General features: G+C 34.1%; 1 protein-coding gene across 7 annotated transcripts in view; it reads right to left on the bottom strand.

The window, feature by feature from the left end:
• Positions 1 to 25,985, bottom strand: part of PCDH7 (protocadherin 7) — a 407,243-nt gene that overhangs the window by 214,794 nt on the left and 166,464 nt on the right. For 4 of the 7 annotated variants that reach the window (XM_082389240.1, XM_082389247.1, XM_082389248.1 and 1 more), the window contains exon 2: positions 1,635 to 1,851. The exons of 1 other annotated variant lie outside the window; for it this stretch is intronic. In XM_082389240.1, coding sequence (XP_082245366.1) covers positions 1,635 to 1,851 — 217 coding nt within the window. The remainder of the gene's footprint in view (positions 1 to 1,634; positions 1,852 to 25,985) is intronic. 2 more of the 7 variants (XM_082389245.1, XM_082389249.1) reach the window with 1 other exon arrangement.

Here is a 25,985-nt window from a genome sequence, read left to right on the forward strand (position 1 = left end):
ATAGTGAGACAAGTACTTTTTAAAACACAAATAAAATTATATGATATCATCAAAAGGTAATGCAGATATACTAATGCCCTTAAAGTAAATTAATCCTGCCTTCCTGGGGGGTGGTGTGTGTATATACAAAACATTATTACGGTATTTTTAATTAATTTTTACTTTCGTGCAAAGCATTTTAAACCTATTTGCCTTAAATATACATTCATCTGCATTGCAATTCATACCAAAATTTTTATACTTATTTTAAAAAATACTAAAAAAAATGTGAATTCTTAAAAACCATATCAAACTCCCATCCACATAAGCACACACCGCCATACACACAGGTAAGCATGACTTCATAGCCATAAGGCAAAATGCATTTAATCTCTGGCTAATTAATCAAGAAAGTTGTCAATCATCAGACCCTGCTCAATATCATATCTGCTCAACCAGATAACAGTGTGGAAAAATAATTATTTAACATGATTTAATTTAATAATAATTTCACTTAAGGTCATTTACAATGTATTATTCTCTAACGTTGGGTTTTAATATTCATAGGTAAATGTCCAGAAAAAAAAAAATCAGACTTTCTCCTGCTCTAATATGTTCTATTTGCATAACATCACTAAAGAAACTGGCATATAACAAAAATTTAGAGTGTCTTGCTTCACTTGGGGGATGGAGTGGTGAAAGACAAAATTCACTTCAAGGTTTCACTAGAAATAAAAATGTGTGTGATTCCCCTTCCTTTCTCTGCATATAACCAAATCTATTTTTATATATGAAATAATAAAGTTAGCAAGAACTTTACCATTCCATTATTTGACACAAATTTATTCTTCAGGCATTTACTTATAACCTGAAATCCAAAATATAAATCACCTAAGTGTCTTTGGTAACAAACAAATGTGAAAAGTTTCATAAGCACTACTTGCTATCTAACTTTATAACTTAAAGGAAAGTGTACATAAGGCCAATTGTGATAATATGAGAACCATCTCACAACAGGATAAGAATATAGAGTGATATAATCTTCTTTCCTCCCTTTCCCTTGCACAAAAATGAGAAAAACCTTATAATTAAATAAGAGGGGAGTTCTAATAGCATATACAATATATTTTGGAGAATAAGATAATACTGTTCTCCTTCTTTGACTCCATTTCAGTTATCACTTGAAAGGGAGAGGTTTGAAAAAATTTTTCTAAATACCTATGAGAAGAAAGAATCCAGCAAGGTGTGTTTGATGTCATTTCCTTTTACCAAGACTGGATGATTGCAATTGAAGAAATAGTTGCATGACAAAAATGAATAGAAGAAAACAATCACACAAGACCTTTCTTAGCGGCTATTGTTTAGGTATTATGGACTAGTTTAGTCTTTTCCATAACAGGTACTACTCTGATTTATTTGTAAATGTGTTTATTTATGACAGGTTGTTTTAAAGTGATGGTGCAAGTTTGGTGAATTTTATCTATAGAGTTATGTTCCTTTATTTGGCATTTCTGTACTTTTAGCAAATATTGATTATTTCAAATAAACCAGGTTTAGTGTCAGCTATTTTATTTTGGTTTTAGACTGACCTTCGCAAGTCTACTTATTACGGCTCACTAGCGTGATTATGTGTGTGATGTTGTGTTTGCCCCTACCATTTTCCATATGCTCTGCCTCACCAACACTGCCATCCGGCGTGGTCCTTTCATAGTTGTCCTCTGGGAGTGGAAGGGCACCCAGCCTTGGCCCTGATGAACTCTTACTGCTTGGTGTTTCTGACTCCTCCAGCCCGCTGTCATAGCAACTCTGCAGTGACCCCTGATGTGGGTCCTGGGGCTGACTCACAACAGAAAACGTCACTCTACGAAATGGCTGTAAGAGAAAAGATTCTGAATGTCACTAAGGTATAAGATTGTAAATAATCTTACTTAAAAAATACATAAATTACATACATTAAGGTCGACTGACAACTAATTCAATACAAAACTGTTAACATAACATGTTGAAATCTATTTGGTTAACTCTGTATTTTCTGAGACAATACCTAGAGCTTAGATTTTATTATGGAAAAACTGAAAATTCCCTTTCTGAAACAGAAATAAGAAACATCAATGTCACTAACACACACATGTAAATCTGATATGTTACTTCCACATATTCACCATTTTTCTATTCTGTAGTCTTCACTTCAAATATGTTTTCCACAAATAGACTCCTTATAAAAACAAGGGTCAGTGATTTTGGAGAGCAATAAATATAGAGCTAATCCATTGTAAGAAGATTTCATTTTTAAATACTTTTTCCATAAGGCAAATGGTTTAAAACTGAGTGTTCTGGCAGTTGACAAACTATTAAAGGCACAGCTGATAAACAGGAATTTAGATGTAGTGCTAGGAAATCGGAATATATTTCTTACTTCATTCATCTTAAATATATTACCTATTGACCCTGAAAGTGTAGGGTAGTACTGAAATAATAGACAAAAAATTCCTGAACCAGGGAATTCAAAATAAACCAAAATTTTTAATGGTATGTGCTTTTACTATGACTATTCACAATTTGCTCAAAAAAGTAACATCATGTACAGTCTTTAAGTTGTATTTAAAGTGTGCTGCAAATCTTTACCCAATTGGACATCACAATTTACTATGTTACTACTGTTGGCTGGATAGAATACTTAATATATACGGAATTTAAAGGTTATCATAACTACAAAATAAAACAAAAACATTTTAGGTTCATTAAGGGGACAAATTAATGCCATACATTGTCAGGGCTATGTACACATAATATTTTGGGGAAAAAAAATATAAAAAGGTTCTGTAATATTTGTTGGAGATTATTCTTGGCAATAGTTGTATTCATTAAGCTCTTGTATGATTTGAAAGTGGCATAAATGTACAGATTTTTGCACCTATAACTCAGACTGGTTCTTTCTAATATAAAGTATAAAACTTATGTTGCCAGAATAGCGAGAAAGGTAAAGAACCTTTTTTGTACTTTTAGAACTTGAATACTATTGGTAGAAATCACTAATCACAACTGGGACCAGAAGAATTTTTAAAATGTTAAGGATTATCTACATATGGTAGGTTATTAATGGGAAAGCTAAGAAGAGTTGTGACATTTCCCCCAAATTTATAAATTTGTTTTACTAAAGACAAACACATGGTTCCACAAATCTTCCTTTTATTTTGTCTCAGATAGAAGATTGGCCAGGAATATTGTTTTGTTCGTATTTCTAACCCAGTACCTCTCCCTCCATGTACATACTTGGAGTGTACAGTCTTTATAAAATCTTTTTAATTTAATTCAAAATCAAACTTACAAAGGGAAAACATTTAAAGCACATTCTCTTCTTTATAATGTTTCACTGAATTGGGACTGCAGATTTTAAAACAATTACAAAGTATTTCTAGTACAAACAGCATGCACACCATGGGCCAAAATTTACTGGCAACTAAATCTCTAGAAACATTTTCCTTATTTCACTAATAATTTTCATATTGCTTTACAGTAGTATGATTGTGATATTTTACCTTATTTCTTAATAAACATAGAAATCAGTATGTATTTCCCATGCTTTATCTTATGTGTGCATATTTTCTTTTTTTCCCATTTATTACTCCTAACTGACTGCAGACTCTCTGTGAATTGTTTTATGTTTGGTCTCACCTCAGAAGTAAGACCAGTGACAGTCTCCTAAAACTATACTGTTCGGCACACAGAAGATACTCAGCAAATACTACCGAACAATAATATGTTAATGACAATGTTGAATTTAGGAAAGGATGCCAAGAGTCAGGAAAACATATTATCACTTCAAGACATAGCAGTGGGTTAAGAAAAACATATAAAAAGAAAAAGGAGGGTCAAATGTTATTTTTAATTCTATTTTAATGATTCTCAAATCTTTAGAATCAGTCCACTAATGCAAGGAGAAAGTTCGAAATGAATACAGAAATACATAAATTATGCTAATAAATTGACAAAGAGAAATAAGAAATTATGAGAGATAATGTTCCATCTTGATATAAAAATAGAAAAGAGGGTGATGTTTGAACAAAGGTGGAAATCTCAGAATCTGTGCTTAAATGCTACTTCTACCAAAAGTAATTATAGAATAGCAGAGACAGGTGATAGTCTATGTTTGCAATGAAAAATGTCAAAAATAAAATAATTATTTTTCTATTATGTATTATGTAATAACTACTGTGAATCTGTGCATTTTCTTGATTCCGTACCCTATTTTAATTGTGAATATATTGATCCCCATGAATTATTGTAGGTTACATATTACATTTAACGATGGAAGGAAAATGTTGTAATTTTAAAATACTAAGATCAATATATATACTAGCAAATGCTTAGATCCATTAATACTTCCTTTTTATAAAAAGCTTTTTCATCTAAAATAATATCTAAATGAGTGGAAAATGATTCATAATAAAAATCTAAAATAAAGAATATCACACAATGGATCATAAAATACTCCATCTATCATTTTTATCTACACTTTAAAATATCCCATTAGAGCTCTACATACAATATAAACATTACATTACTACCTCTTAAACTCTATTTTGATAAATTTAAATAAATAAAATCTTGTGGCAAACTATTTAAGTTGGTAATGTGAACCAAATTAGTACAGAATTCTGAATTCTGAAAGAGAACCCATTAATGCAAGAATTAAGCTTTAATTTCAGTAATAACTCACACGTGTAGATTTAGATAGATAGGTAAATAGACAGGCAGATAGTTCGGGAGACAGACAAGTATTTACACACTATCCTTCATCATTGGTTTGGGTCTATTGAGAAGATAGGTTTTATAGCAGAAGTTATGACACAGAAATTCATATTATTTATATAGTCCAGATATATTGACTAAACCAGAAATGTAAGCAATGTGTTGACTGTGTGACAGAGAGAATGAGTTTGCATTGTATATGTAACTGTCACTTTGTTAATGACTGATACGCTGAAGCAGAGTGGTTTAAGTGGTGATTCCTAAACCTAGATGCGCCTCAGAATCATCCAGAGTACTTTTGAGAAAACACGATGCAAATATCTGGCCTCAACTTAAACCCAGTGAATCAGCATTCAGGGTGGAACTGGCTATCAATCATTTCTAAAATCTCTCCAGGTGATGAAGAGGCACAGAGAGGAAGGAGAAACCCTACAGTCAAAAGACTATTTGGTCAAAAAGACTAAACTGCTTCAGAAAGCCAGCTGTTCCCCTAAGTGTCATAAAATGTCCCTGGAGAATCAATAGAACCATGATTTCATCTTGGGATGCAAAAGTATAATATGAAGATAGTTAGTGACCTGAGGTGTCTGAGCTTTCTATTTTTCTGTCTAGGATGATAAATGACTTCATGTCTTGCAAAGGCAAGCTGGTCTATACAAAACAGGAAAAAGAGGAAGAGCTTGAGGAAGAGTGTCAGCTTCCCAGCTCTTTGAAACTATGAAGATGTGCTTGAAAATTGAGTAAGTAATGCAAGAAAGAAGTCTCCAAGAAAATTGTTCCAAAAATTGTGCATGGGACATGTGTGAGAATTATAAACAAGAGGGAGTGGAAATCAAAGATTTTATTAGGCAAATAAATGATCTAATTAAAGGGGTGAGATTGAATACATGATCTGACAATTCCCTGCAAAAGAGAAGGAAGAAGAAATGTTGAAGGCAGAGAATTATGCTAAGAAAGAATGAGGGAACAGCAAAGAGAATGGCCAGCAAGGCCACTACAAAGCAAACCTGTGTGGCTGACTGGATCTAGTCATTATATCTACACTTGTTTCGTCCCATTATGTCCCAGGGTTTCAAGGATGTTCCAACAATAATTCTACACACATTTAAGAAACTCAAAATCTTATATAAAAACAGACAAAATATAATATGATTAAGTTTCCAGTAAAATAAAGGTACCCCCAAAATGCCATGAAACCTGCTTAGGAATTTAGGGCAGGCATTGCAAAGGAGGGGTTTCTGGATCGAGATCTCTAAAATAATTTTGATAGATAATACATATTTGAAGGCTGATAATAGATTTCATATCTGGGACCAGCAGCAAAGGATAAAAAATAGAGTGAGTAAGAAAACCAGGTCACTTTTGAAACTCAGAAGCCAAGGAAGCTGTTAATTTCAGGAAAGAGAATAAAATCTTATGTGATCAAAGCCATCAGAGATGTTGAGAAGAATGCTGATTACCAAAGGTCCATTGGATTCATCCATTAGAAGGGCATTTTTGCTATAAAATTTCTGAACTCTGGGGAACAGTTCTAGGAGATTAAGCCAGAAGAAGTAAAAGACCCACTTGTAAATATATGGAGAAATGGAGAAGGTGGGGACAGACTACTAATTTTTAAAATATGGTATAAGAGAGATGTGGGGTAGCAGTTAAAAGAGAAAAAAGATTTGTGTAAAATCTTTATTTTTTTGTCTTTTTTCATTGTTATTGAAAAAGTTTTGCTTTAGGGTAAATAGTTGAAGATGCAACAAAAAGGGCAAGCAAAAATATGCCTAATAACATAACGTTGTCGGGGAATGAAAGAAATCAGAAACTGGAAGTAAACTAACTAGAATTGATAGAAAAATGAAATTAAAAATAAAATCACAAAGGCAAGGTAAACAATAAAACTCATTGAGGAATTGCATGTATGATTTGTGTGTGTGTATGTGTGCGTGTGTATGTGTTTAATGAGAAAAAATACTGTATATTAGAAATAATAGGAAAAAAAATTTTATTCCAAGCAACATTATAGATTCCCTATTGACCTCAGACAACTTCGCTGACCTTGGTTCTTGTGCCTTATGCTCAGGGTCTGTAAAATGCAGAAAATAATACCTGCCCCTTACTAACTTAAATTCTCTGAGAAATAATGAGATAGTTTATACGGAAGAACCTTAAGCTTGCTCAAAGACATATACTATAAAAGGTATTATACCTCAGGCCACAGCTATATAACTAGAGCTATCTACCATTATGTTTTAGGTTTTTGTTTTTCTTTTTTAAGAAAATATAGAGCGGGCCCAGTAATTTACAAAGTTTCTAAATATAATTTTAAACATTCATATGAAATTTCAAAACTAATTCTCCAATTCATGCACTAAGTTTTTATTGTTCTACATGCAAGTTATTTGTAAAAGAAATAGGTACATACAGTAACACCCACATTTTTCAAAAACTATTCAAATCTAATCATTTTTATTGAGCATGAATATTTTTATATTCAATTATTTAAGAATGACATTCATCAATTATCTTTTGTTTCCATTATGACACACTAGAGACTTTCACTTGAAGACACACATATATTCAAAGGTAACTCTGGATAATATCCAATCCCTGGGGTGTGGGGTGTACCTCCATCCTCACGCCAGGCCCCAGCTGACGAAAATGCATTAGAATTGACGTTGCTTTAAACTACTATAGACTGGGAACCAGTCCATTCTTTATATAATCTTTATCCATTCTTTATATAATTTGATTCACTTTCTGTTCTAGAAATCTAGAGGTCACATGGGAAGTGGATACAGATGTGAATGGAGAGGTCTCCTCCCTTCTATTCTTTCCCTCATGCTGTGGGAGTCCATAAGTATGGCCGTGTCTTCCTATCCTCCTCTCCTCCCTGAGAATTCTGATGAGCCCAAGGTGAGGGACATGTGATTGCCATGATTATGTCCACGTAAAATCAACCTCATAGCCTTGAAAAGACAAGCATAGCAAGTAAGGATTAAGTTGGGTGCTGTGGGGATATACAATGTAACATATTCAATAAATGCATTTGCTTATTAATATTTTGGATTTTTTTTTAAACTTGGGAAACATGAACATAAGTTAAAATGGTGTATCGGTAAACTTGGGATCAAGAGAAAGACAGTCTGCGTAGATGAGGAGGGGATTTAGAACATGTCTGGATGACAGAAACAATGCTTGTGTTCTAATGACAGTATTGCAAGGGGTAAGGCATTCATGAAGGGAAAAGGTGATGAGCATTTGATTCATTCTTCTTTTCTGTAAAATTTCATCTCAGCAATTGATAATGTGGACTACCAAACAGTAAACCTAAATCTAGGCAGTCTAGCTGGTTTAGAGGTCACATACAAAGTGATCACAATCCCCACTTCAAATATGGAGTAGAAGCCGGATCTCATCCTGGTCTTATTCAGAGAGTTCAAAGAAAGTTAAGTCCATACATTTCAAATTCATTAGAGGACTGGAACAATTTTCTAAAAAGTTTTTTTTTTTAATATCTAGAAAGTTGATGTCGAATTCTAATACTGCCTCGTTTTTTGTATTGCAGATTCATTTTTAATTTTTAAAAATTTTAGAGAACCTTATAACTGCCCTCCTTTTTTGACAGTACTGATATAATAGCATATACTATTTATAATCTACACCTTTAAGAAAATTCATTCTGAAATTAACAGTAATATGTTATTCTGTTTTCAGAATGCAATCATTGTCAAATATGTTTAACATTTCCAGGTGCTACCTATTTAAAAAAAATCTTTGTCACAAAGTTCATTTATAGTCTCTAAAAAAAGCAATAAAGACCAGATGCATATTTGCAAATATATGATAATAATGAAAATTTTATTTTTATCCATTCTTAATTGTTAGATTGATTAAAAGGTAACCATCATACCATAAAAGCAAATATTAAGTCCCATAATCAGACACACTTAAAAATATTGGCCTTCCATCTGCATTATCAAAATCTTCTAAGTTACAACCTGCACAATAATAATGGATTGTTTTCTCTGATAGGGCAGTGGCCAATTTTTGAAAAGGGAAAGGAAAAGAGTTGAACTTTAGGAATATCCTATTATACACATTGCTTACAGTAAAAGAGAAAACACAGCATCAGGTTAAGAATGTAGAAAGTTTCCCCTTGGAGTCCATCAACCTAGTGAAACTACTTTTATGAGGATTTCATTTGCAAGAGGATAGAACTCTAAGGATGCCTCTGGAAAGAACTTCAGGTTAAATCTCTTTCCCTATTGAATGCTGCTCTGTGTCTTGCAGACAACTTTATGGGGAACTTTAAATTTGCACCTTCCTTTTTAGCTTCAATAGTTTCTCCATAAATCGTCTCCTTATCTGGAACTCACATACAGCTGTCTCAGTCACATCAATTATTTCTGAATGGGATGAAAAGGCTTTTTTATTTTTTTCCAATTCACTTAGTTATGTCCATCAAACAGACTTCTAATGACTCTCTTTGTCAGTCATAAAGCACTGAAACAAGTCATGGAGCAGAACATTGCTGAATTATAAGGAGCACTGCTTTTGCTTTTTACTTTTAAAGAGGAGCTATCTAAGACAGTGAGATCTTTCCTTGAAAATGAACAGGTACTTGATTAATCTGCAAGCATTTTCAACCAGTGTCAGTGGCTAGTGAACAAACATATCTAGGATTCCATAGTGCATTAGTTGGAATATGTGTGGCAGAATCTCCAAACGAACTTTAATGAGGTCTTTTAACTTTTGGGGGCATCTTCCTTTGCTAACACGTTAAGGTTGTTCCATACTTCAAACTGTCTTTCTTTCTTTCACGTCAATAGCAGATGAAAGGGTATTAAAAAGAAACATGCTGAGACATCTGGATTGGTTAATTAAAACACTCATTTGGGGAAGGAGAAGTTAAATAACTGTATTTCTTTTGACTTGCATGCAATTACATATTTGACATTACTGTGTATATTTGTCCTGCAGAAACTAAGAATGCAGGTTATACTTTATAGTTCTTAGACCACTAGATCACGAACAATTTAATATTGCAAAAGAACAATAATGATGGTTAAAATAGGAGCTATTCATTTCACATAGGTCATGTTGATATTCTGATTTTGCAAATGAAAAAAAAAAACAATGAATTTAATATTCAAACTACTGCAAGAAATACTCTAGCCTAAAAATACAAGCTTGTCTCCTATTTTTTTTCTAATGAAAAATATCAGAAAACAGAAGAGACGAAGCCTAAAACTTAGTAAATATAGGCAAACATTTTTTTCTGAAAACTTCTAAAAAAGATATTGTGCTCTAAAACAAAAACTGTGGGTCCTTTATTTTGTGGACACATTGTGTGATCTAGTTTTTCTCTTTTTGCTGGTTTCCATTAAGCCTAGTTGAGGATCTGGCAAACTTTTTCTGTGAAGGGCCAGAAAGTAAATATTTTAGGCTTTGTAGGTCATAGGTCTCTGCCACAATTACTCATTCTGACGTTGTCCTGCAAAACAGTCATTGAAGATACATAAATGAATAAGAATGGTCATGTTCCAATAATACATTATTTATGGAAATAGGAACTAGAATTTCATATAATTTTCCTAATTCATAAAATGATGTTTTAAAATTTTTTCAACCATATAGAAATGTAAAAAATCAAATGTAAAAATACAACTTTTCTATTTTATTAACATTTTTCAAGTTATTGTGGACTTTTCAACCAGTGTGTAAAGTCCTCATAAACAGTGTGTAGCAATTATACCTCAACAGTACCTTGAAAATGGTTTAGATTCAATTGTCATTTGTTAGCCTGTTTTAATATTTACTGTCCTTTTTGCAAATAACTCTGAACTGGAGAATCAGGAGACTTGGAGTCAAGTACTTGCTCTGATACTAAGAGTAAAATCTGGTGGAAAGATCAATCTTTCAGTTTCAGCTTCAACTTTAAAAGGAAGGAGTTATAACAAATGATATTTAACATCCTTTCCAGTTCCTTGATTCTTTGAAACTATAAGAAGATAGGTTTGTTCAATAAGTGAATAAATGGCTGAAATCCATGATTTTAAAGTAGTCTTTGCTCACCCATTAAGAAATTCCTTAGTACATTGTACGGTCTAGAAAACATGAATGCAACTTGAAGTGCATTTACTCATGAAACGAGAACCATGAACAAAAATATGTATACCAACCAAACATTTCAGTCAGTTACCTTGATGAAAAGCTACAAAGATGACAACATCTTTGAGAGAGGTGTTTGTAACTAGTAAAGAAATTCTCTGGAATGTCAGCTCCATGGAATATGCTTATCGAAATCTTCCCTATCCTCTGAAACCACCTCTTCTGTGATTTCTTCTTTGACTCAACCCCAAAAAATGTTCAGTTGAGTTCCTACTGTGGGTTAAGAGGCTGTGAGATCTCATTCGTCGCTTAAATGTATGCTTCGAATAGCAGAGGTTAGCAAGGTTGGTATGAAATTGAGTGGTGAAAACATGCTGAGCCATTGCTTAGATTTCACCTGCCAATTCATTTGAGACCTTACACAGTCCCTTGGAAGTTTCTATGTTTACATGCACAGAGAAACAGGAAGACAGAGGGAGTCCTAGTTAGGAAAAGAGAATACTGACAGGCAACTAATGAGAAAAAGACGATCTTTGCAATAATATTCAATCCAACAAAGACTTATTAAGCGCTTGCTTTGTGCCTACCACTGTGCTGAAAAATCTACATGCTGCAAATTTAGGCCTTAAGCTCAGTTGGGCAAGTGTAGATTAATCATACAAAAGCACTCACAGAATATAAGCGAAGGTTTCTTTCTCCTTTTTTCTTTTGGCTATTGTGATATTCATCAAAAGCTCAGTTCACAAGCCTCTCAGTTGCTTTGCATGACTTACGCTACACACCCATGCAGTTCCAGAAGCAGCTGAATGAGGTCGATAAACCTGTGTCTTAAACTACACAGTTGGAGTTAGTCTGCAGCAGTTCAAGGGAGCAATGCTGAAGAACCAAGTGGAACTCCAAAAGACCTGCCCAGGTTTCCAACTATAAAGCACTAAAAATGAACAAATAAACAACAACAAGGACAAAAAATAACCTTTAAAAAGCTACCTCTTAAAATACACAGAAGTTTAGAAGCACAGACGGGAGCCTGCCTCATAAACACCTGAATCAATTCTCCCGTACTGAAATGAATGAAAATAAAACTTGCATTTTAGCATCCACTCAAACAGATGCTCCAGATTTTTTTCTCTTTTTTTCTTTTCTATCTCAGACATTTCATCGAAACTGCACCTGGTAAAATCTGTTTGGGAAATTACATGCATTTTAAAAACATTGGGTTTTCATATTCTGTGGAATGGCGGTCTGTGTCCTTAAGTAGCTTTTCCTGGTATGGATGGATTAAAGTGTCTGACAGGAGTCAAGACAGACAAATGGAACAAGGCTCTGAAGTGTTACTTAAGCATTTAATTATTAAACTGAGCTGAAACCTAAGTAGATTCAAGACAGAATCTTCTGCTACCTATGTGAAACTTCTGCTACCCCGGTGAACCCATTTCCTCTGTCATCCCTGCCGGTTTACTTGTTTTATTTTATCTGTACTTCGTTTAAAAGAAAAGTTACCAGTGTCCCTAAGGAATAGCCTATTCAATGCCCACTATATGCTCATTTTCATTCCTTAAAACAAGTCAAACGACTCCAGAAAAATCAGTGAAAGTGGTTTTGGAAGGCAGAAAGGTGGACCCTGATGACGTCCACATCCTAATCCCTGGAACATGTGACTAGGTGATTTTACATGCAAAGGGGAATTTAAGATTGCAGATAGAATTAAGTTTGATAATCAACTGACCTTAAAATAGGGAATTTATTTTAGATTATCTGGCTGGGCCAGGTGTAATCACAGGATTATTAAAAGGAGAAAGGGAAGGTAGAAAATGAGGTCAGAGTGATGCAATGTGAGATCTGTACTCACCTTCTCGAGCATTGGAGGGGAAAGGGCCACATTCCAAGGAACGCTGGTGGCCTCTAGAAGCTATTAAAGGTAAGGAGGGGAACATATTTTCCTCTAGAGCCTCCAGCATAAACACTACCTCATGTTGATTTTAGCCCAGAAAGACCCATTTTGGATTTCTGACATCAAAAACTATAAGGTAAAACAAATAAGCATAGTTTTAAGCCATTAATTCTTGGTAATTTGTTATAGCAGCAATAAGAAACTTATATAGTGGGTCATGGAGCCTGAGATATGATGGGAAGAAAAGGGAAGTAAAGCAGTTGGACTTAGGTTTCACATTTATGAAAGAGGTTAATCATCGTTCAAAATTAAATTGGTGTTCCATTCCTGGATCACTCCACCTGTAGGGCATTGAGAACCAGCATTTAATTCTAATAACTGTACTTATTTTATAAAACACTCAAATATATTGTTATGTATTTTATGTTGAAAGTGTTTAGTAACTATAAAAATGTTAAAATAATCTTTATAACCTTATTTTCATATTTTTTATTCTTTTAATGCAGTGAAAATACCAATACCAAACAAAACCAAATTAAGTGGACTAGGTCTCTGTCCACTCATTCATGTGGGGAAAACCACTTCAAATTTACATTCCAGTCCTCTCTTATCAGATAACTAACATTGTATTTGGGGAAACCCATGGACTTTCAAATCAGGAAACCATAATTTGTTTTCCTGATGTCAACTAGAAGTTGAACAAGCCTGGGCTACTGACTTAATTCTTCTGAGCCAGGATTCAACTTCTGTAAATATAAATGATAATCTCTCCATTTTAAATACAATGAAAAGCCAATTTGATCTTATAAGTGAGTCAGGTTTTATATTATGAAGTGTTCTATAAATTATAATGGTGAGTTGAGCTCAAAATTTTGTCCATAGGCCAAAGATTTAGGGAGCTGATAACGGTCACTAAGAAAAATTCCATAAACTTGGAGGAAATGAATTCTTCCCACCATGCTAGCATTAAAAAAAAGAAAAAAAGATAATGAATGTCTCGATTTTCAAGAATAGCCTCATCTATACTGGAGAGTTAATAAATCCTAATTGGTGCCTAACTGGAGTTACCATATTCGTAGATATTGCCTCTTGTCTGCTACTTTCTTTCTTATTTCTTCTTTGTTTTATACTTGTGTATTGAAGAATCTTTCTAGGAGGGTGAATTATTTGTATTAAAAGTTGAACTTTTCAGAAGAAAAATGGAAAATAAATTCACCAAATAAATAATAAGCAAGCATGTTGGCATCTCATGATTCTTTAGAGAAATGAGGATACTCACAACTTGACCCTAACATGAGGACTCAAAAGTGATTCTTATACAGAAGGGCAAGTGTTCAGAAACACTGACTGGAGTTTAATTTTTAGCCATAATTTGAAAATGTAACCAATACTATCCAATATTTGCCATATAATATTTCAATATTAAATGCCACAAGACCAACTTATTTCAATTCCCACCTCCTTGAGAAAAATGGTCAAATTCTTAAGCTTATAGAAAATGCACATTTTTAAGCATGAGGGAAAAACAAGTCCACAAAGCAATAACATCATAAGACCATCATAGTTTATTATTAGTACTACTATATGGCTTTCTAAGTCTGTTTACATTTCATATTTAGAAGATATATGGGGAGTCATATATAAAATACTTTATTCCTTTTTTTTAACCTTAGACCTTTTCCAAGTCTCTGATCTTTTTTTTTCACACAACTTTATATACATTGACATTTTGTACACATTGCTTCACTGATATCTTTTTTTGTTTCCTTCACTGATATCTCAATTTTCACTTTAGAAGTGCTAAAATTGCAACACTTTGGCACCCATAGTTTGTGAAATTCATTATAGTCTATTAAAGTTTTTGAATCACCAGTGCTTCGGCCCCTTGGATCTCATTATACACATTCTGTGTATTAAGAAATAAAATTAATAACAAACCATGTAATTAAGTTAACTCTTGTATTCTGGGGGAAACAAAATAGTCATGGCATGCCTGTTTTTTTTTTAATATTTAACTTCAGTTTTTTAACAACTGCTTATATTGGCAGATTATGAATTAACTAAACATAGCATGTATTATCTTCACCTAGTTTGACAGAGAGCCCTGAAGTAAAGCAGAGATACTATGCTGAGCAAGAAACTTACATATTGCAACTGATCAATGGGAAGAGAAACCTTTCTAGGTGGCAATCAGTATTGATAATTGGTAGCAGACATTTCCCAGAACATATTGGAAGAAGGCAAAATCTCCTTAATGATATAGCTGATAACGTGTCTGTACTTAAAATGTGTAGTGATATTCCCTAACACTCATTGATTGCTTACCATGTGTCCATTCAAAGCTTATTTAATTTTCACAATAGCACTATGGGGTAAATGTAGAAACCAATACCCATGGAGGTAACTTGCCTGAAGTTACACAGTTGCTAAGTGATCCATAGGTTGGTTCTTACTCACCAAGCAATAGCTTGGACTTAATTGAACCCTGAGAAATTGATAAACCGACACTGAGACTTCTGCATACATTCACAATAGCACTGGCTTAATGAAACCATATTCTAGCACAGGTCAGCTTACTTAAAAGCAAAGGATGGTAGAACCTGGACTACACAAGAAAACAAGTACTCACGAGAATGAAGTTGATTATTTTAGCCACTTCCGATAAGGGCTCCTTAGGCTGAAAATTAGACACTCAGCTTTGAACTCCACTGGAGATTATCTGTAGTGTGTTGTTACATTTAAGCCAAGTATAGATGAAAAGGCATATAGTTTACCTTCTACCATGTGGGGCTTAAGTAATTTTCTTAAAGTCCAATAAACCTTCCTGCTTTGTTTTATACAGGTCAGCTGTTCTCAGCACTGCCTGTGCATTTGAATTACCTGGGACACCTAAAGAACATTCATACTTGGACTATATCCCTGAATTATTTTGGGATAGCGCTCAGCCTCTATGTCAGCCAGGTTGAAAATCCACTCTAATCCTAAAATAAAATGGGAAGTCATTCTAAATTTCAATCTGCCTTGGCTGCCAAGAATATCAGTACTCCATCACCATCTATTTATAAGCCCAAGTAGGGTAGTTTCATTTCCTTATTCTTCTCTCTATGTGGTTTTTGAGGTATTATTTATGTCTTAATGTCTCATTATAAATTTGTTTTATCATAAAATATCCCAAATCCTTTTGGAAGCAGAAGGCCTACATTTTGAAGATGATTACAGAAAAACTTAAAATGAATGTTTCTTATCATTCACTTTATCTACTTTGGGAAAACAAATGACTTGGATATTATTTTCTAAAGACAATAATACATTCTAGATAAAGTAATTTGTAATTAAAACCAGCCATATTTGGGGTTTTGTTCAAAAATAAGAAGACTAAGAGAGTTTTATTTATTAATTAGTATGGGAATGATCAACATGCCATTAGAATACAAGAAAATTCATCTTCATGAAGTTACCTAATACTTATTATAAGACATGTGAGAACTATTTTGTTCCTCAATTAGCAATCAGTCATATATGACTAGTGATAACTCTATTTTTCATTATTACAAATATGCATTGCTATTCATGACTTTATTTCTACACAATAATTTACTAGTTCTTCCTTTAAGACTAGGAAATCCCCAGATAGAATGCCATCAATGGCAGCATTATCAAGCACTTCTAAAACCATGTCTTTAGTATCCCTTCCTCCTTTTAACATTTTTTACACCATATTTTTTCCCTTTCTTTTTCTCCCAAATATCTCACGTCATTCTATTAACATATTGCATCAACCATTCAGCACAAATTACCCTTGCTCTGTCCTGTGACCTGTGTGCACTGATTTGTGAATACCCATGGTAATGACAACCAGAATTTTTATGCATTGCCTTCTAGATGGTGTGTTGCTCCCCTTAGGTAATATAGAATCATTAATTAAAATACTTGGTGTCTTAAGAAAATCTTTCATGAGTGATGTAAATTTGAAGAATATCATACCTGAAGATTAAGTGAAATTTGAGGAGGGAGATTAAACTCCTAAAGTCATAAATATTTCATCTATTCTTCCTTCAACTAGAAAAAGCCCTGGACTTGAAGTTGATACCTAAGCTTTCTCATTTCAGTAGCAATTCAGAAACATTTCTTGGATCCTTACTTTGTTCACATGAGCTTTAACTACTCACAAGCTCTATGATCTAAGGCAAAATATGTAATTCCTCTAAGCCTCAGTTTCCTAATCTTTAATATGGGGGTAAACTGTGAGCACTTACAACAGAGTATGACTAAGAGTTTTAAGTTACGCAATCCAGTGAGTCCTAATCTCCAGGGTGCATGGCAAGTACTGGAGAAATTGTTCAGTACTCAAAAGCTCTCTAGCCCCATATTCAGAAAATCTGTTTGTTTGGGAAAAAAACAAACATGATTGTGATGCACACCAAATTTTGAGAATCCCTGGTATAAACCATGTAAAATCCTGAGCACATTATTTGTTTTATTAATATTACAATTGTTATCAGCCCTTCATTATTATGGTTAACCCTCAGAAGCTCCTCATAGCAGTCAATAAAGTGGCAGTCAGGCCCACCCATTATCAGGAAATTTAGTTATGGTGAGAACAAATACCAAGCATTGTAATTATTCATTGCTTTTCCCACCCTCACACACAAACAAATGCATGTGGTCAAGAACTGTTGAAAGATGGGTAGTAGAGTCATACTCAAGTGGGTTCTATTCTAGAAAGATTCCAGGGAAAGTTAAAGACACATTTTGAAAGATGGAGGCAACAGAAGAGGCAAATCCAAAAAAGGACATCATGGAAATTACCAGATGACAGCCTTGTCCTGACAGACATGCCACTGCTTCCCATTGGCTGAAAGGCCTAACTGAGGGCAGCAGCAGCAGATGAGAGAGATCCTACCTCACAAGGGCAGCTCAGATGGGATCAGCCTTATGGAGGGACCCGTGACTCCTAAGATAGCTTTAAGGTACTGGAGATAAGAAAGGCATGGGAAATTAGGCAAGTGGTAATTGTTTAAACAGAAACAACAAAAATTGACATATACACAAAACATGTACATTAGGAAAGTCAAAGTAAGGGCAATTTTTACCCTTTACAATCTGAAATACTGCAATCCTCCAAGTGCCTCTCTTTAATAAAGTGATTTTATCTATGTTCAAAGTGGATGGAATAGGAATATCTTATAAATTTGCAATGTTCTAGACAGTCATTCTCCAAATCTATAATGTAAGATATTCCCAGGGTAGTGGGCTTCAAAGTTGTTTTTTTTTTTTTTAATCACTACCAATAGTAAGAAATAAATTTTGCACTACTATCTTGTATGTACAGGTACACACACACACACACACACACACACACACACACATACAAAGGGAAGCATGATAATACAATATTTTTCTTTACTGCATGCAGTGTACTTTGATATATATTTATATATATTTTAATCATATTCCACCTCATTCCATTATCTTCTTTAATTTGAAAAAGGTTGTTAAGATCCACTAAATTGATTTTATTCCCCATTACTGGGTCTTAATTACAGTGTGAGAAAAAATGGCATTTGTTAAAAATGGAGATTTCAGCTCCACCTTCACCCCAAGATAGGTATTTAATAGTTCTGAGGGTGTGTGTCAGGAATGTGCATTTTATTAGTGCCTTAGGTGATTCTGATCTCTCAAAATACTGTGACCTATGGAGTTAAAACTGTCTTCAGATATAGCTGATCTCACCTTCCCTGATGTCTTCTACCTTCCTGCTCCTGTCTGCTTCTCCACCACTAAAAACCAGAATTGAAGCTGACATTAGACCTGACTCAATTCCATGCCTGGCACCATATTTAACAGATGAATAAACTGAGGTCCTAGAAGGTAAGTGGCAGACATAAATTCACAACCCCCTTCAGATTTCCCTGGTTTTTAAATTCCTACAGGTTTTGAATAGATCTCAGAGTTCAACTCAACAAGAACAAAAAAACAAAAAAAAATTCTCATATGTAATTTATGGTTTATGTCATAAAGAGTTTTTCCCCCCGAGGCTACCTTTATGGTTAGAAATAGGAACATATTAAACCAATTTGACTCAAGCCTATTTTTAACGTGTATTTATCTTACTGCAAATTGGAAAACTTAGTTTCTCAATTTTCTTATTAGGGTTAAACTACAGATGTACCTTTGAGGGAAAAGAGAGAAGATTTCTAATGTACTCTGGAGTTACATGAGTAAAGAAGACCATTACAGGACTGAGAGCTGATTATACCAAGTTGTAAAGATATTTCCTATTATTGCCTAAGAAGATTATATATTGTACTAATTGGCTAAAATTTGAAACGATTTCTCAATAAAACCAGAAGCAATTTTGCTACCATTCATATGGTATCACTACAGAAAAGTTAATACAACCCACTTTGTTTTTCTACAGTATTGACACATATGACTTATTTCAGAAGGATAAACAACTGTGTTTTAATTAGCTCCAGTCTGCCTGATTATATTTACTCTCTATCATCAAGAACAAAATGATTAAATCACATAGCTTCTGTCACAGAATTTAGGAATCACAGAAGTCTAGCCCTCTTTTAGAAGTCTATAATTAATAGAAATATATCCAACTAATATCCACATCAAATACCTTTGTATGATCTTGCTATAAAACATGTATATTAATCAGTTATTTTATATCGATAATTAAAGGAGATAACTATGTAGCTTAAGAAATATTTTAAACTGGGAATTCCCTTAACATAACCTTAAAAAACTTCCATTTAGCATGGATATAGAAAATATTTCAAGTTATTAAACCACTGTTATGATTTAGTAGACTGTAACATGAAATATTACTGAATGAATGAAGGGAATTATTTTAAAATTTTGTATCCTCAAGCACTTTAGATATTTGTATTATCTTTTTTTTTTTTTTAATTTTTACTTATTTATTTATGGCTGTGTTGGGTCTTCGTTTCTGTGCGAGGGCTTTCTCCAGTTGTGGCAAGCGGGGGCCACCCTTCATCGCGGTGCGCGGGCCTCTCACTGTCGCGGCCTCTCTTGTTGCGGAGCACAGGCTCCAGACACGCAGGCTCAGTAATTGTGGCTCACGGGCCCAGTTGCTCCGCGGCATGTGGGATCTTCCCAGACCAGGGCTCGAACCCGTGTCCCCTGCATTGGCAGGCAGATTCTCAACAACTGCGCCACCAGGGAAGCCCTGTATTATCTCTTAAAAAGGAGTTTCTGAGGCAATTTAGTGGTAAAAACAAAAGGACTGTCAGGGGGCAGAAGAAAAGGGGAAAGTACTTGGCTAATATTTCAAAAGCATGTGTGTGCAAAGATAAGGGTAAACTACAAATAAGTTACATGCTTTTGCTTTAAAAAGTAGTATATGAAGTCATTACAATGACACAATTAGTTATTAGCACAAGATATGGTAAATATTTTGAAGAAATAAAACTTTACTTAAAACTTCTTTCTCAAATTTTTCACTTCATTAAAATTTTCCACACAATCTGAACTAGTGTGGCTTTACTGTACCTAATTCGTTAAGTTACTGTCTCAATCACTCATCATCTGTAAGATTAAAAAGGAAAAAACAAATTCCTTGCTCCAGTGATGAGGTTTGTACTATATATTCAAAGTACAAGACAGTTCATAACATTTATAACAGTAGAGTTTTGTTATTTTTATCATCGTGATGTGTTACAGTCTGGAGGCGGGGGGGACATTTATAGAAACAAAACATTGAGAATCAGTTCAGAATTGGAATAGCTGCCCAAATCAACAAAAGCAATTAAGCTGCATTGGAATAAATAAAAATTTCAAAGATAACATTTTATATTTTGTCTAGTTGCCAACTTCACAGCAAGAATTTAGTGCCTGTTCAAATCCATATAACTAAATTGTGAATTAAATGCTCTCTAGACATACCAAATTTACAGTCCAAAATGCAAATATAACTGGATTTAGCTAGAAGTTGTTTATGATGTAGTGAAAGGTAGAAAAAAATGTCATTGGAATATTTAGTTATGTCACAGAGTTCAGAAAGAAACAACCTCTGTAACACATCATCACTTCTGTAGTGAAAAATCATTCTTGTTTATAAGATTGCATGGAACACTTTGAATACCCTTGACGTTGACTCTGTAGGGTACATCAGATGAAATGGAAAAATCAAGCACTGATAGTTTTGAATTATTGATATGCTCATTGCACAAAGCAGATATCTCCATTGCACACATCCCTCCATGTGCTCAGTTTCACTTTGAATGGGTTTACTGCCATTTAGATTCATTTGTCGTATAAATTCAGGCTGAGTAAGGTGACATCAAATGAGGAGTCTGTCAGGAACTGGACCAGGACAAAGCCAGTCCTTGGGGCAACTGGCATCAGTGTTCTTACATCTTTTTTGAAGGTGAAGTATATTTTCCATAACCTTGGATGGTCTGCAAGTAGTGAAGTAGGAAATGACTTTCTCAAACTTTTACCACTCGTTATCTGAAAAGAGAAGTGTTGTTCTGCCTCCTCTTGGCAACAAAATAAATAGGGGAAAATAACTTTCGTAATGGGACAGCAGGTGGGAGAAGGGTGAGATAGACACTATCCTGAGATACAGCTATACACGACTGACTCCATATTAGAAATGCATCACATGTTCCTGTACCCAAACTGTTTGGAAGAGGTTTATTTTTTAAACATCACTTGCATTTTCCGGTTATTTTACGTAAGATACAGGAGTTTTTCTATTGCTCTACATATCTGAGATCATATGTCATGAATACTCTAGATGAATACTGTAGAATACTATATGTGCAAGAAGGTATGGTAATATACTCAAACATATAGAGATTATGCAGTGCATGTCTTCCTAAGTAGACCGGAAGATTCTCCAGGACACTAGGTTTTACCTTCCTTTGTATCCTCCACAGCTATTGCCACAAAGTGGGTACTCATTATTTTTGTTGAAATTGTTGTGTTCATATTGAAAATCTAACTGTTTAAATGTAAAAATATATATTGATTTAACATTCTGTAAAGAGGGAGGCTATATATATCCTCTTGGTATAAAAAGATGAAACTGATGCATGACATAACACTATAATAAATAAAAAACAATATAATAAAAAAAGTACAATTTATTTAGCACCTACCAACTTGCTAAGTATAATGCTAGAGGTTTTACATATGTTGCTTCATTTATTTCTCACAAGAATCATATGGCATATGAATTATTACCTCCATTTTATAGAAAATGAATCTGAGTTTCAGAGAGGTTGAATAACCTTCCAACACTCAAACACAAAGGGGTAGAGCCAAAGTGTAATGCCGGGGTCTGGATCATTCTACTCTTAAAGTTGTTTTTTAGTCGTTGTTTGGGGTCCACATTAAAACTGTATTTTTTCATCAAATATCGCTTGTGACCAATGCTTACATTAGCAAGAACATATACTTGGATAAAATGATGAAGTTACGACCTCAAAACACAGAATCTTCACACCATATACAAAAATAAACTCAAAATGGATCAAAGACCTAAATATAAGATGGGAAACCACACAACTCCTAGAAGAAAACATTGGCAGAACACTCCTTGACATAAATCATAACAATATTTTTTGGGGTCTTTCTCCTAAGGTGAAGGAAACAAAAGCAAAACTAAACAAATGGGACCTAATTAAACTTAAAAGCTTTTGCACAGCAGAGGAGACCATCAACAAAATGAAGAGACACGCTACAGAATGAGAGAAAATATTTGCAAATTCTATTACCGATAAGGGAATAATATCCAAAATATATAAACAGCTCATGCAACTCAATATCAAAAACACACACAACCCAATTAAAAAATGAGCAGAAGACCTGAATAGACATTTTTCCAAAAAAGATATACAAATGGCCAACAGGCACAAGAAAAGGTGCTCAACATAGCTAATCATCAGATCAATGCAAATCAAAACCACAGTGAGATATCACCTCACACCCGTCAGAATGGCTGTAATCTAATGTCTTCAAATAGCAAATGTTGGCGAGGATGTGGAGAAAAGAGAGCCCTAGTGCACTGTTGGTGGGAATGTAAATTGGTGCAGCCACTGTGGAAAACAGTATGGAAGTTCCTCAAAATACTAAAAGAGAACTACCATATGACCCAGCGGTTTCACTCCTGTATACAGCTGAAGAAAACCAAAACATTAATTTGAAAATATACATGCACCCAATGTTCATAGCAACATTATTTACAATAGACAAGATATGGAAGCAACATAAATGTCCATCAACAGGCAATGGATAAAGAAGATGTGGTATATATACATGGTGGAATGTTACTTAGCTGTAAAAAGAATGAAATTTTGCCATCTGCAACAACATGAATGGACCTGGAGAGTATTATGCTTAGTGAAATAAGTCAGACAGAGAAAGACAGATACTGTATGTTATCACTATGTGTGGAATCTAAAAAAAATAAAGCAAATGAAGAAATATAACTAAACAGAAGTAGACTCACAGATATAGAGAACAACTCGTGGTTACCAGTGCACAGCGGGGAGGGGGGAGTGGAAAGATAGAGTTAGGGGATTAAGAGTACAAACTACCATGTGTAAAATGAATAAGCTACAGGATGTATAATATTGCAAGTCACTATACTTCAATAACGTGTGTGTGTGTGTGTGTGTGCGTGTGTGTGTGTGTATGCCAAAGAATCTTCTTTTCCCAAAGGTAATTGGTCTCCAGAACATGGCCTTGGCCTCATCAATACCACACTCTAATCAACTGGGATTCTTTGGCAAGCTAAATTTCCAGCAAGGCTGACAAACATCACTCACTAGTGCATACTTTGACACAGACATTAAAAATATTTTCTCCCAATAACTCCTCACCTGATAGGACATTAATCTAGCAGAGTTGCTCTTTGGGAATAAGTGTTCACTCTAGGGTGTTGTTTGGTTTGATGGCAATTAAAGCCTGGGTGCAAAGCAAACCTTAAGCATCTGAGATCCCGTACTTTTCACTGGAGATGATTCTTTAGAATGTTAGGCTCATTTACCTACAAGAATAATTTCTTAAAAACAAAATAAAATGTCCCAGGCAGTTAATAATAAGTCATTATCAAGATTGAAAGATTCTATATCCAACTCTCCCAGGAAGCATATAGGTGTCTGCCTGGTACTCTGCACTGTCACCTAGAGGAGTGTGACTGACTTCAACCTTTAGTGGCTTCCTTCTGCCATATATATTTCTCAAAATCTTAGTGGTGATGATCTAAAATTTACCACTCCCTAGACACTTATTCTAGTGTATTCAGCCATGGTGATACGTGCAGGCATGCGTAAGCAGTGGAGTCCATTTTTATCATCAGGAGATGAACTTTCCAGATCATATATAGCACAGTCACATTTCTGCATGGCTACTAGCTCCCACATCTGCAAACCTGAAAATGTGCTAAATTGCTGACTTTAAATCCCAAAGTGGAAATAGCCATAAGTGAGTCCAGAAATAGGAAGACAGACTTGCTACCTCCATTGCAGTCCACTGAATACTGATATTTGGTGGTCTATGGAAATTTAATAGTAATTCAAGAGGAATGCCAATTCACAGATATTTAGGTTAGATCTGTTTTGGAAAGTAAAATTAAACCCACTTATTAAGTTACCACAGACTTTGAAAAACAATGACAATGGTAGCTTGGAAATTTTTTAATTACTGAAAATAGTATCATTTTAATACATAGATAAATTGTTTTCTGCTTCTTTCGTCATGGAAAACAATCTATTTAAAATTTCCATTTTTAAGATTATATAGTATGTGACACAAAACATACAGAGTATGAGAGTAATTTCTTATGAAGAACATAAAAGATTTATTGAGAAAAGTGACTACATACTCATATAACTTTTTGAACAATAGTAATCACACTTCAGTATACTAGTCAGACCTGATGAGGATGCAGCTACCATATGGCTTAGAGTGATTAGTTGTCCAAAGAACTGTGGCCTTTTTAACTGTGGCAAGAGGAAGTGGTCTAGGTACACAGGAATGATACACTGGCGGAAGGGGTCAGCAATACTATTTAACAGAGAGTCGTCATCCAGTAGCCTATTCCATGAAAAGCCTCATCACATATATTTCCATTTTGGAAAAGAGAATACAATAATACATACATACATACATACATACACACATACTTTGTTATTTTATTTTCTACATGCATTATATTCAACATCGAAAGAGAAAAGTCATGTGAATAACATATTAGGATATTAGGATATGATTACTCATCTCACAAAAAAAGAATCTTCATTTACCAATCATTCACTATTTAAATCCATCAAAGAAAAAGTGCCTGGTGTACTTAATATATATGATTTTCACATACCTATGCAGTACAATTTATTACATAAAAAGACACCACTTCAGAATTCTGTTTAGAGTGACTATTTTTCTCTGCTAGCATTATTTGATTCAGTTTTCAATTCACTATGAAATATTCCAATAAATTTTAATACTTTCTCAGTTAATTTGGGAATAACTGAATATGGGATCATTCTTGTGAATTTTCTTCCCTTGTCATATATGTATATAGTTGGCAGTTTAGAAAGTCTATCTTTCCATATAGTCTATTTTATAACCAAAAGATAATAATTTCTACCAATTTTCTTCCATATCTTACCTAATAAAGATTTGGGGTAATACCACATAAAAACCGATTCACTTATTTAACATTCATACTTTTTGACAGAATATCTCTCTTTTCCTAACTATTCTATGTGAAATGCATGTAAGTTCATGTAAATTCTTGGGAAAATGTTCCCCTGACCAAATCAGTTGAAAGTCTGACAGATAACCTAAGTGAAAAATGACATCATTGTAATGCTCTCTGAAGTAATTTATATAGTGCAGACTCTGGAAAGTGCAATTTAACTCTTAACAAAATAAAATAGCCAACTGAACATTGGGGAAACAAACAAACAAACAAAAAACAAAAAATACACATACACAATAAACTAGTTGGTTGCTACATGTAATTAAGAGTTTTATATTAGTCAATAAGTGACTTTTGGTCATCATTCCTCCTTCCCTAATAGAATTTGTTGCTGCTGCTATTGTATTTAAAGTTTAAAAACAGTGGATTTCGATCAGACACAATATCAAGTTCATTCACAGGGAGTAATAGTTTCCTTGGCAAGGGGAAGAGGAATTCTTTAGGGATACTAAGATCCTAACCAGTCTCTTAATCCACATCTAACTTGGTGTTCTAACTCTATAAATTATTCCACAT

This window comes from Balaenoptera borealis, assembly GCF_965194805.1.
Source record: "Balaenoptera borealis genome assembly, chromosome: 4".
In the NCBI taxonomy this organism is placed as follows: Eukaryota; Metazoa; Chordata; class Mammalia; order Artiodactyla; family Balaenopteridae; genus Balaenoptera; species Balaenoptera borealis.